Source organism: Siphateles boraxobius, unplaced genomic scaffold (assembly GCF_051911475.1).
Source record: "Siphateles boraxobius isolate OS27281-9 unplaced genomic scaffold, OSU_SipBor_1 7, whole genome shotgun sequence".
NCBI lineage: Eukaryota > Metazoa > Chordata > Actinopteri > Cypriniformes > Leuciscidae > Siphateles > Siphateles boraxobius.
Genome location: NW_027509197.1, coordinates 15,865,303 through 15,876,330, shown reverse-complemented (window position 1 = coordinate 15,876,330; position 11,028 = coordinate 15,865,303). Strand labels below are relative to the sequence as shown.

Sequence of the window (11,028 nt, the reverse complement as noted above, 5' to 3'; positions counted from 1 at the left end):
GGAAATCACACAAATGTCACACATAATTAAACCAAGCACAACAAACAAAAAGACAGACAAAACACTCTGCTAATAAGTTTTGACCATGGTTCTGATGAATGTTTGTGAAACTGTATAGTTCACACATTATGGCACATAGGCCTACATTTCTTCAACATCAAGATTTTCGGCTAAAATGTAAATAAGAAAACACGCATATTTTATGTCATATTACTGGTAAACAGCTTTTCTTTTACACCTTTTTGTTATATATATATATATTTTTTTTCATGTCAACTATCTAAAAAGCACTGCAAAATTAGAAGAAGAAAAGAAATCTGTAGCCTATCTTGTTTTTGTGTAATAAATTAGAAATTCATGAGAATAAAGAAACATAAAAGGATAGTTCACCCAAAAATAGTATGGAGAAAAAAAATAGGCTACTATGGGGCCCCATCAACTGTTGGTTACCAACATTTTTCAAAATATATTGTTTTTTGTTCAGCAGAGGAAATAAACTGAGTAAATAATGACAGAATTTAAATTTTTGGTGAACTATGACTTGAAGAGTAACAAAATACCAGTTCCAATTACAAATACTCAAAATTTTATGGAGACATTTTCATATATGTTATACAACAGGATGCTCGATTTTGAGGATTACAGTTGGTGAACTTTACACATAGAACATATAAGTAAAATGGAACATTCAACACAAGTATTGTCTTCACAAACCATAACACAGATAAATGGAACGAACACACACACACACACACACACACACACACACACACACACACACACACACACACACACACACACACACACACACACACACACACACACACACACACACACACACACACACACACACACACACACACACACACACACACACACACACACACACAATTAAGAGATTGCCAGTGTACAGTACTGAAACATGTGCAATTGTATATATTCAGAGTGAATATATAATTCTAAATGTTATTAGAGTTGATTTAAAACAACAATGATCCTATAGCAATGCTAACAACTAAACTGTAATTTTGTGGTACTTACATAATCACATTACATGGTAGGCATACAAGGCATCATCAGAAGGAAAAGACCAAAGTACTGCTGGATTAATGCACAAATATAGTGTATCTGTACAGAAGCAAAAAAAAAAAATGGTATAGGCCTCATATGGACAAAGGCACTGGAACTAAGGGCAGCTGATGTCACAATACACATAACTGTCTACGACTGAGACGCCTTCTTCGGTGCCTTGAATATTTTACATTCTCAGCATACAATCTCCACTCACAACAACAGCAACTTAAAGTTAAGCTATGGATGGAATGTCTCTATCAAACCAAAGCATGAACAAAAGTTAGCTCAGAGACTGAGGAAGTTCCTCAAGTAAAAAAGACTAGAGAGAAAATTGTTCAGTGAACTATGCCAGATGAATATGTTTGGTATAAACTGGTCCTTAGGTTGCATAAATGTTCTCATCCCTCTTTTAACAGCAGAAAATCTATTATCTTCTGTAAAAATGGGGAAACAATAAAGGTGCATTCAGCCATTGTACAGGTAAAAGTCGCTCTTGCAAAAAGTGTGGTGAACATGAGCAATCATTCCAGGGGTGCAGCAGAAATACACAGATTATTCAAGGCACAAGCAACCTGCACTATCTTATCAAAAGTGCTCACATTGGAAGTGCGTTCTATGACCGTAAAGGGACTCTCCACAGGTCCGGTCAACATACAATATCTTCTTTTGACCATGTCTATTACATTCCCAACATGCCTATGAACATTCATTTTATCTGAAAGAGCACCCACCAGTGAAAAATCTTCTCCACTCTGACTATTTTCAGTGTAACTGCAACTAGTGATTTTGAGTTCGGCTTTGCAAGCCCCTACCAAGCCCCCAATGTCAAAGTCATGCTCGGCCAGAACAACATCACCGGGAAGGAGCTTACAGAGAAGGCCAGAACCCTCGACTAAATGCTTGTCGCTGACGTGACCCGGCGATCCCCTCGAGACAAACGTGACCACACCCTGAGGAGCAACACCTATCACATATTTAAGCTCATTCACCGTGGACTGAGCTGCAAAAGTCAATGCTGTAGATGCAACCTCTTGGTTTACATCCACACAGATAGCTTTTTCCAGAGACACCCTAAAGCAGTCAATGATCACTGCACAGTCTGGGTATGTGCAACGCAAAGCTGCAGGTAGGTTTTTTCTGAGCTCCACTCTGGATGGCCAAAAAACAGCAGTGGGCACGAGGGTGGTGAACATTATATTAATAATCCGATGTACAGTCTTAGTCACTGTGGCAACCTTGACCCCAAAACGATAGGCCAAGTCTTGGTTTCTAAGATCAAGCCTGAGTCGCATGAGAGTCAAGAGCAGTTGTTGGAATTTTGTGAGTTTTGCATTTTTGTCCCCTTTCATGTGTGGCACGAGAAGCAACATCACCGTCTCGAACACAAAGTAGTTTGGCAATCCTGTATAAAACCGAACCTTTTCTGGATCATTTTTGAAGGATGCCTCAGTGAGAGACATCTTTTCTATCGATTCCCTCAGCTCCATATTCTCTTTCTTAAGAGCCTCAAGACTGGACTCATATTCAGAGGGAATGCTTTGCACTGGACTTCCTCTTTGGTTTACACTTGTCAGTGAGATTTCCTCTTCGATGCCGTCTTCAGTCTTATCATCCTCTTCATCACAACTACTTAGTGAAGAGGAAATACTCTCTGGCTCTTCTTGACTTCTGATCTGGCCACGATCCTCCAAGAAACGCCCTTGTCCTTGCAGGAAGAGCAAAGCATTGGCGGCCTCCACTTGTGCCTCTTGTTTATCATACATTTCACAGGCACTTGCTTCTTTCGTATTTGGTGACAGTGGTGCTGAAGTGAAAACCGAAGGAACATAATCTGGTGATCGAGGATTTTTCACTTGTTTTCCTGTAAATGGAACAATACATTTATTTTCTATAATATATTTTTTTAATCACAGTGCAAACATACTGTAGTGCTATAAACCTAGAACAGAGCATTTCTGTTGTGATTCCTAAGTGAGGAATGCCAGAGGGTTAAAGCCTAAGAAACATAGTGCAAATGTTTCATTTAATCCAACCCCAACGTGTATCAAAATGGTAAAGTTAACATGATTCCCCGTTATCTACATCAGACATGGGCGTTGCAAACATAAAAAACATCTCCCCACTACCAGAAATATATACATTCACCCTAGCAATGTGCATTATCCCTGCAAAAAAAACAAACAAATAATACAATATCCATGACATCCTATTTAAATTACCTGAAATGAAGTGAGTGCTGCAGAGTCTACTGCCCTCGTTTGGCACCCACCCTTCACGATTCACAGCAGCGATCCAGCGCTGCTTCCGCTCCGGGTCCCGTGGAAACCTGTAGAAGGATAATGTGGTCCCAGGAGTCCTCCTGTTCCGACACCCGGCCACTACGCACGTGTGAACCATATTAAGGCCACCGAATTTGTGGACGTATTTGCTTTTCGTCACTAGTAATATTTACAATCTGACTCCCAAAATGGCGGTGGGGGTTGCGTAGACGACGCGTGTCTGTCGTCATTTCACTGGTTGTCATCGGTTGGCTGTGATTGGTGTTCCCAGTCACTGCTGTGGTGATATCATCTCACTGCGCCGCGATCGCTCATTACTAACAGGCGTTGTGAACAGCGATTCATCGGTGATTTTCCAAAGAAATTGGATTAAAATGGCAGTCGAATCGAGGGTTACACAAGAGGAAATCAAAAAAGAGCCAGAAAAGCCAGTGGACAGAGAAAAGGTTAGTTTTTCGTTGTTTCTGTTCGTCAGTTGCGCAAAAATTCGTGTACAAACGACGCGTCTTTCATGCTAAGCTAATGTGTAAATTTATATAGTAAAACTTTACGTATATAGCATATTATACTTAAATGATATGATACTGAAATGTCTAGTTGCACCATAGTATACTACAAATTGTACCGTAATAATATAAGTGTATAGAATTCAATAAAATAACATTATAATATCAAGTATAGAACACTAAAGATGTGACAAACGCATTTTACTCCATCTGTACTACAATCACAAACATAAATATTGTTAGAATCAATATTGAATAAATGCACATACTCGTCTGTTGATTGTGTTTCGGGAGAGACCGTTATTCATTTCTGCATGTGTCTGTTGTCCCACAGACATGCCCACTTCTTCTGAGAGTGTTCACCACCAACAATGGAAGGCACCATCGCATGGACGAGTTTGCCCGGGGGAATGTACCATCTAGTGAGCTTCAGATTTACACCTGGTAGGTTTTATTATAAAACTTTATTATTATTATTAAATAAACTGTATGATTCTGATTTTTTGTTTTGGTTACAGGATGGATGCTACTTTAAAAGAACTGACAAGCCTGGTGAAGGAAGTTTATCCAGAAGCTAGAAAGAAAGGCACACATTTTGGGTTTGCCATTGTTTACCCAGACCCTAAACGACAAATCTACAGGTAATGTATACAGGGGCATTATATGTAGCTTGGTCAGTTTAGATTTGTAATTGTGAATTTTGAATAACCTGGCTGGCTTTTGTTGTAGGGTTAAAGAGATTGGCAATACTGTTTCGGGACGCAAAGGTGCAGATGACTCCATGACGCTTCAGTCTCAGCGCTTTCAGATTGGAGATTACCTTGACATCGCGATCACTCCGCCGAACCGTGCACCACCTCTCCAAGGACGCATGAGACCCTACTGAACCTCCTGAAACAAGACTTGCTTGCATTTAAATAGAGGGAGATTTTCTGGAAATCTGCCTTCCTACAAAGTTTTGTTATATCCCTGCCTGTGCTTTTCAGGTAACCCTGAAGACTCTGTTCATCTGTTTGTGAAGTCATAACTAAACTCTGCAGGAAGGTCCATCTCCAGCTGCAGGATTGGGTAGATATTGGGGGTTGGAAGTTATATAGATATTTTTTCATGTTTTTCATGGGGTTTTATACAAGGTCTATCTTTTAAGTTTTAGCCCTGTTACCATGATTCCCATAAAATGTTGAATAAAATTTTGTCCCCAGTATCTTGTCTCTGGTCTAAACATTTATAAACTGACTTTAATTAAAAGAAAATAATTGTGTGAACAAAATACTTCAAAATGAACCTGTTAGCTTAAGGTTGTCATAGACATGAAGCTGAACATCAACAAAATGACCTACATAATATTTGTAAATTATGGAGCCAAATGCTTGGTTTTTCTGCATTTTGTCCATCTTGCCTCATTTGCAAACTAGTCTGGAAACAGTGTAATAAACCGATGATAATATGGGTAATTTGTGCTACAGCTGTTTTCCCACATTACTGAAAGGGTTACTTACATTACTCTGCACATTCACCAGAAATGCACATAAGGACCTGGATAATTGTATTTATTTATATAATTCTCTGACAAGTGCCAACTCATTCCAATGTAGTTAGTTCCTTTTGAATAACCATCAATGCCATCATTTTAAATTCTCTTTATTAAGTATTATTTAAAAAAACTCCTTAAAGTGTTTTGCACTTTTTAAAAAATAAGTCAGTAAAGTCCTGGTGTTATGAAAGCAATCTGCTGTTCTCCTCTTTGTGCCTCTTTCTGAAAGTTAGACTTAAAGGTCTGCAACACCGATCCAGAAGTGAGTGCTTAAGATTTGCACTGAGCCACAAGCTAAAAGAATGAGAGGAAAATAAAAATTAACAACCATATTTGAAATGTTTTCTTTGACAAAAGTCCAATTTGCAATAGCCATTTCAGCAGTACAAGGTAGAAGTGGCTCACTTTTAAGATATCCTGAGTGACGGCACTTATATCTGGCATCTCTGGTGTGCATGGCTCTGTGGGAAACTTCACTCTGACTTTTGGAGTTGCAAGGCACCAATCCTGACTGAAGCCATCTTCAGGCCTTGGGACAGGGGATTGCTTCATCTCTAACACATTACCTGCCCCCATCTTCATCCCAGAGAGACTTTCACCAGATGCATTTTTCTGTTCAAAGTTGATGGAAGGGAAAGCATTATCTGCATCTCAATAAATGAAACTATAAACCCCAATACATTAATAAGGTTAAGCATGAAATCTAGGGTAAAATGATTAAAATATATTTAAAACATGATTGCTTACAAAAGTAAGAGAACTCCCAAAAACTGACTGCAGGGACGGCATCTCTGGCATCGCCTCATCCTCGTAACGTAGCACCTTTGGCATCTCTGAAGAATCAAACCGAGGAGCTCTGTTGGTGTTTGAGAGATCTGGTAGGTGAAAGCTGTCCTTCTGTGATCCCCTGTGCCTCTCACTTTCTTCCTGCTTATCGTCCTGTAAAAAAGTAATTGCAGTGAATAAGTGAAACCCTTACGCATTTTGACAGGCATAATATGTGATCAGGGTTTAATGTAATAAAAGTCTCTTTTGGCAGATTTACACATCAGTAACAAAGGTTTTGAGTTAAGGGGCACGTCAGACATCACACCTTTTTTATTAGCTTGCTCACAAAAGGTGTTTCAAATGCAGGGAGCTCTGGGGTAGAAGGACAGTTATTAGGGCGAGGAGGAGAATTGAGATCATTTTTTTCTTCCAGTGGTGGAGAGGACGGAATCCGGTGCTTCTCAATCTTAAATCCTGGGGTGTAAAACACAGGAGGCTCTGGGGATTCTAGACTCTCTGAAATATTTAAACACAAACATGCAAATCAATAAGAAACTATAGAGTGAATACATAGAGCCAGCTTATTTTGTAAACAGTGAAAGTACCCACATATTCAGGATTTCAGAGACCAATGCCCGGTTTCACAGACAAGGTGCTCTAAGCGATGTCGGGTGAAGTCACTTTTTGTTGACGTTCGAAGTATTGTCAAACAAAACGGAGGCTAGCTAGACCCTCCCTCCTCCTCATCCGCGCACTAGCCCCCCCAAACCCCACCCCCAAATCCTTCTTGTCTGTTGTTGGCTGGAACAATTGTTATGTTTTGTGGTGCGGGTTAGCCCAGTTTGTTTTTGTTGCCGTTTGTGGAGTCTGGGGTGTCTGCAGAAGACCGCGTTTTTTTACAGTGTGTTCAGGGGACAGGCAGCTAGCGGATAGTGAGTAGATGTTTGCTCTATGTGACAAAAAATGTTTTGGACTAAAAAACGCGCTTAGAGTACCTTTAAGGCTAGTCTGCATGTTTGAGCCATCTTAAATGAAATAAACTTGCACTGATATATTTTAAAATATGACATGTCTTAAAACATATCAGTGCCATTGTTTTGTCTCAAGGTGCGCACCAGTAATGTTTTTTTTTTTCTAAGACGTTTATAAAAGCTACTTAAATGTCCTAATTGAACTAAGGCTTAATCTAAACCCTGTCTGTAAAACCGGGCCCAAATGTAATAGTTAAGGAATCTATTATTCAAACAACCATATAGGTCAACTACTAATCTTAATATAAAAAATAAAAAAATGTCTAAATGATTTACCATTGGCGACACCTTTGTTAGGCACAGAAGACAGGGTGGACAGAGTTTTTTCACTGTGAAAGACACAAAACACACATATCACTACTATTCAAAATTTGGCAGCAGTAAAATAAAAAATAAAAAAACTTTTTCAACAAAGGCACATTAAATTGACCAAAAGTTGCAATAAACATTTATTGTGTTACAAAATATTTCTCTCTCTCTCTCTCTCTATATATATATATATATATATAAAATGTTGTTCTTTTGGACCTTCTGTTCATCAAAGAATCCTGAAAAAATCCACAAACATATTAAGCATAATAAATGTTTCTTGAGGACAAAATCAGCACATTAGAATATGATCATGTGACACTAAAGACTGGAGTAATGATGCTGAAAATTCAGCTTTGATCACATGAATGAATTGCATTTTAAAATATATTGATATAGAAAACAGTTATTTTACTGTATTTTTAATAAAATGCACCCTCGGTTAGCATTCAGTAACACTTTATTTTACAGTGTCTTTGATAATTATGCATAATTACATGCAACTAAACCTAACCTTATAGTAAGGACATGTAGTTACTTAATATTACTCACTACTTAAATGTAAAATTACAGTAACAGGGACACCTTCAAATAATTACAGAGATTTCTTTCAAAATCATAAAAAATAGTGTATATTGTGTATATACAACGTATGTGTAACAGCTGGCACAGAAATACGCAGAGATCCATTAGATTGTCACACACAATCACTGTAATGATTTTTCACTTGAATCATTATCATTTTTTACTTTCAAAATTTTTTGCAAAGTGTCGTAAGGTTGTAAAGATCCTAGCAACTGTCTTACTCCTAAAGATGTAAATTCAACTTAGACAGCATTAAATCTACCCATGAAGCTGAATTTTGTGACTTTAAAATTTGAAGCACATTTTCAAAGTTGCATATTTAGTCTTTTCAGAAGACAAACATGCTAGTAATTTTGCATTCACAACCAGACACAGTAAGCAGCATACCTGCATGTATTTGGTGGTTTCTTGTTGAACAAATCCATGGTAAAATCATTGTTCCAGCACATGGTATACTCAGAGATGCCGAAGTCCTCTAGTCTCGGGGTCGGAGCATCTTCCTCCATACGCAGAGAGCACTTGGGTGTCTTTGGCTGTGCGGGATGCATGTTCATGACAAATGGTGGTGGTGACAGAGCCACAGCTGGGACAGGAGCAGCACTGAGAGACTGCTCTGCTTCACCAAGCACTCTTTGGAATTGAAGTGCAGACAGACCAAAATCAGAGAGCTTTGGGGTCCGCAGCTGGTCAACGGGTGCTGGCACCTTTTCAGGCGTATCTGACTGCTGAGCATCTTCACAAACCCCTTGTCTCATTCCTTCATCTTCCTGTGCTACATCTTTTTCTGCTTGCTCCTTTGTACCGTTAATCTCTAGAAAAATGAGCAACATTTCCATTGACATACACATGAATTGTAGCAAAGCCTAAACTGCAAACCAAAAAAATATATATATATATATTTTAATCATTAAAAAGAGATACTTGCTATAAAATCCAACCAAAGGCAGCACTGGGATGTTAACATTCTCAGATGTGATAAACATTTACCTATACACCCCAGTCTTGCTATTCGTGGTCTGTAGCCATATTTCTCATAGTGTTTCATTAGCCTGTCTATGTCTTCTGTGGTCCTCTGCTTCAGCACCAAGCATCTTCTGATGAAGCTCCTCAGCTCAGTACTTGTTGAATCATGAGTAGCAACCTGATCTTGAACTTGCCGCTGCATATGATTTCGTGACAAATTTAGCCCATATTTAAAAATACACTGAAATCATGGACCATAAGTGAGCATACACATACATACCTTCAGTGTCCTGACTTCAGAGTGCAGCTGATACAGTGCTTGAGCCCCATTCTCTTCATCCTCTGAACAACCACAGACCACAGTCAATGGATGCAAAATTATGACCCGATCATTTTATTACTAACTATAAAACATGTACTGCCAATTTACCATCGTCGTCTTTGAGGTTCTGACTTGTATGCAGGAGATTGTTGCTTTCAGTCTCCAGATAAACAGTCAGTTTCCGAAGCTTTGCAAAGAAACGCTCTGAAGGATTCATGCTTTATGTCAAACTGAAATGACAATTAATAACTAGTAATAAAAAGAAATTTGAATATTTAAAAAAAATCAAATAATAGAATTATATTTAAATCATTAACATAAAAATACCGGTGGTTCTTTTCTGCATAAACAATAAAATGTACGTTAACTGTTTGGAATTGAACGGCTAATGTGGAAAGTGTAGCTACAATAACAAGTTACGTTAAGTTAACAAAACACAAGGACGCTAACTGACTTGAGCACATTCATTTAAGAAACACACGGGAACCGACAACGAATAATACCTTAACAGAAGTACTGTAGTTGTATGAATTAGATCCAGAAGCAACATATAAAAATACCCCTGAACTGTTGTTTCAAATTTCGCGGCACATCCGGGTTCGTTTTGACTGACTGACTCGTTAGACTAATACTTGACGCACAGCCAAACACAGGGAGACTCATTACTGCCACCCAGTGATGGGTTGCAGTCATTCAAAATTTTGTCATTACTTTGTCTCACTCTCACCCTCAAGTTGTTCCAAATCTGGATGAGTTTCTTTGTTCTGTAGAAAACAAAAGAAGATATTTTGAAGAAAGCGGGTAATCAGATAGTTGAAGGCACCCATTGACCTCAGTATTCTTTTCCTACTATGGAAGTCACTGGGTCCCTTCAACTGTCTGGTCAGCATATTTATTTTTGCCAGTGTGGTTAACAGATCACTGTTGATCCACATACCTTTATGTTTCTATAAACTTAATTGAAAATATAGTTCCCAAAAACAAACAAATTCACAGTTTTAATTTAAGCTAATAATTGCTTTTTGTCTACAGATTTATGATTTTTGATATATTATTGTGTAACCAATGACCTAATCCTCGGTTAACACTGGACGCACAAACCGTTTAGTTTCATTCATCCTTTTAATGTGCCCCAGACTTCAAATACAGGAGCTTCAGCACCTTTATCCCCCCCTACATTAACACAATAGGCATGACAGTATATCTTCTCAGTGTTCTATGCTTCGTTTAATTTCTGGACACCTCATTCTTTTACATTACATGTACTGTTCATCTGGATTATAATTACTAAATGAACTGAATCTTTCCATTTATTTAAAAAGCACTTGTAATAAATAGAGGACAAATTAAATAATTGAACATCTACACAATATGTAAAATGTATTGATTGCATTCTAAATCATTTTGATGTGGAAAAAACTCAGGGACAACTAATTCAAGTTTTAAAAAGTCTTTATGTTCTTTATTAATTCATGCTTTATATTTCCTTGACAGAAGCGAGACTTCTAAACTTTAATACTTGTTCCTCTATATCTGTGTGAGTAACTTTAATACATAGTGACTAATGAAACGTTCTCTTTGAATGCCCACAGAGATTTGAATGCATTAACTCATGGACAGCCAGGGGGGACTAACTGTTATCAAACTGCTGTCTTTG

The 11,028-nt window shown here is 38.1% G+C and overlaps 3 protein-coding genes across 5 annotated transcripts; 1 reads left to right on the top strand and 2 right to left on the bottom strand.

Annotated features, from left to right (window-relative positions):
• Nucleotides 1–569: 569 nt before the first annotated feature.
• Nucleotides 570–3,576, bottom strand: LOC143724040 (uncharacterized). The gene is made up of 2 exons (XM_077217078.1): nt 3,294–3,576; nt 570–2,935 (listed from the first exon to the last, which is right to left on the bottom strand). The coding sequence occupies exons 1-2, from the start codon at nt 3,469–3,471 to the stop codon at nt 1,596–1,598; spliced, it is 1,518 nt and encodes a 505-aa protein (XP_077073193.1). The 5' UTR covers nt 3,472–3,576; the 3' UTR covers nt 570–1,595.
• A 56-nt stretch (nt 3,577–3,632) lies between these two features.
• Nucleotides 3,633–5,063, top strand: sap18 (Sin3A-associated protein). Its single transcript, XM_077217083.1, has 4 exons — nt 3,633–3,799; nt 4,194–4,303; nt 4,378–4,500; nt 4,589–5,063. Exons 1-4 carry the CDS (start codon nt 3,728–3,730, stop codon nt 4,743–4,745), a joined length of 462 nt encoding a protein of 153 aa, XP_077073198.1. The 5' UTR covers nt 3,633–3,727; the 3' UTR covers nt 4,746–5,063.
• A 421-nt stretch (nt 5,064–5,484) lies between these two features.
• On the bottom strand, nt 5,485–9,985 carry ska3 (spindle and kinetochore associated complex subunit 3). Of its 3 annotated transcripts, none has more exons than XM_077217079.1 (10): nt 9,932–9,985; nt 9,480–9,601; nt 9,330–9,391; nt 9,074–9,245; nt 8,474–8,897; nt 7,469–7,521; nt 6,487–6,677; nt 6,141–6,332; nt 5,799–6,005; nt 5,485–5,687 (listed from the first exon to the last, which is right to left on the bottom strand). In XM_077217079.1, exons 2-10 carry the CDS (start codon nt 9,586–9,588, stop codon nt 5,664–5,666), a joined length of 1,434 nt encoding a protein of 477 aa, XP_077073194.1. In that variant the 5' UTR covers nt 9,589–9,601; nt 9,932–9,985; the 3' UTR covers nt 5,485–5,663. The 3 variants fall into 3 exon arrangements, with proteins under 3 accessions (XP_077073194.1, XP_077073195.1, XP_077073197.1); XM_077217080.1 differs by having other exon boundaries at nt 9,875–9,960; XM_077217082.1 differs by lacking the exon at nt 9,932–9,985 and adding an exon at nt 9,699–9,757.
• Between the last annotated feature and the right edge of the window lie 1,043 nt (nt 9,986–11,028).

Bases quoted from the DNA above. Each gene is read 5' to 3' on its own strand.
- sap18 (XM_077217083.1), top strand. From the start codon at position 3,728: ATGGCAGTCGAATCGAGGGTTACACAAGAGGAAATCAAAAAAGAGCCA. The intron at 3,800-4,193 runs GTTAGTTTTTCG...GTTGTCCCACAG, and splicing joins AGCCAGTGGACAGAGAAAAG to ACATGCCCACTTCTTCTGAG. The intron at 4,501-4,588 runs GTAATGTATACA...CTTTTGTTGTAG, and splicing joins CCTAAACGACAAATCTACAG to GGTTAAAGAGATTGGCAATA.
- ska3 (XM_077217079.1), bottom strand. From the start codon at position 9,588: ATGAATCCTTCAGAGCGTTTCTTTGCAAAGCTTCGGAAACTGACTGTT. The intron at 8,898-9,073 runs GTAAATGTTTAT...TCATTTTTCTAG, and splicing joins AGCAAGACTGGGGTGTATAG to AGATTAACGGTACAAAGGAG. The intron at 6,678-7,468 runs GTAAATCATTTA...TAAATATTTCAG, and splicing joins TAACAAAGGTGTCGCCAATG to AGAGTCTAGAATCCCCAGAG.
- LOC143724040 (XM_077217078.1), bottom strand. From the start codon at position 3,471: ATGGTTCACACGTGCGTAGTGGCCGGGTGTCGGAACAGGAGGACTCCT. The intron at 2,936-3,293 runs GTAATTTAAATA...TTCCATTTACAG, and splicing joins CAGCACTCACTTCATTTCAG to GAAAACAAGTGAAAAATCCT.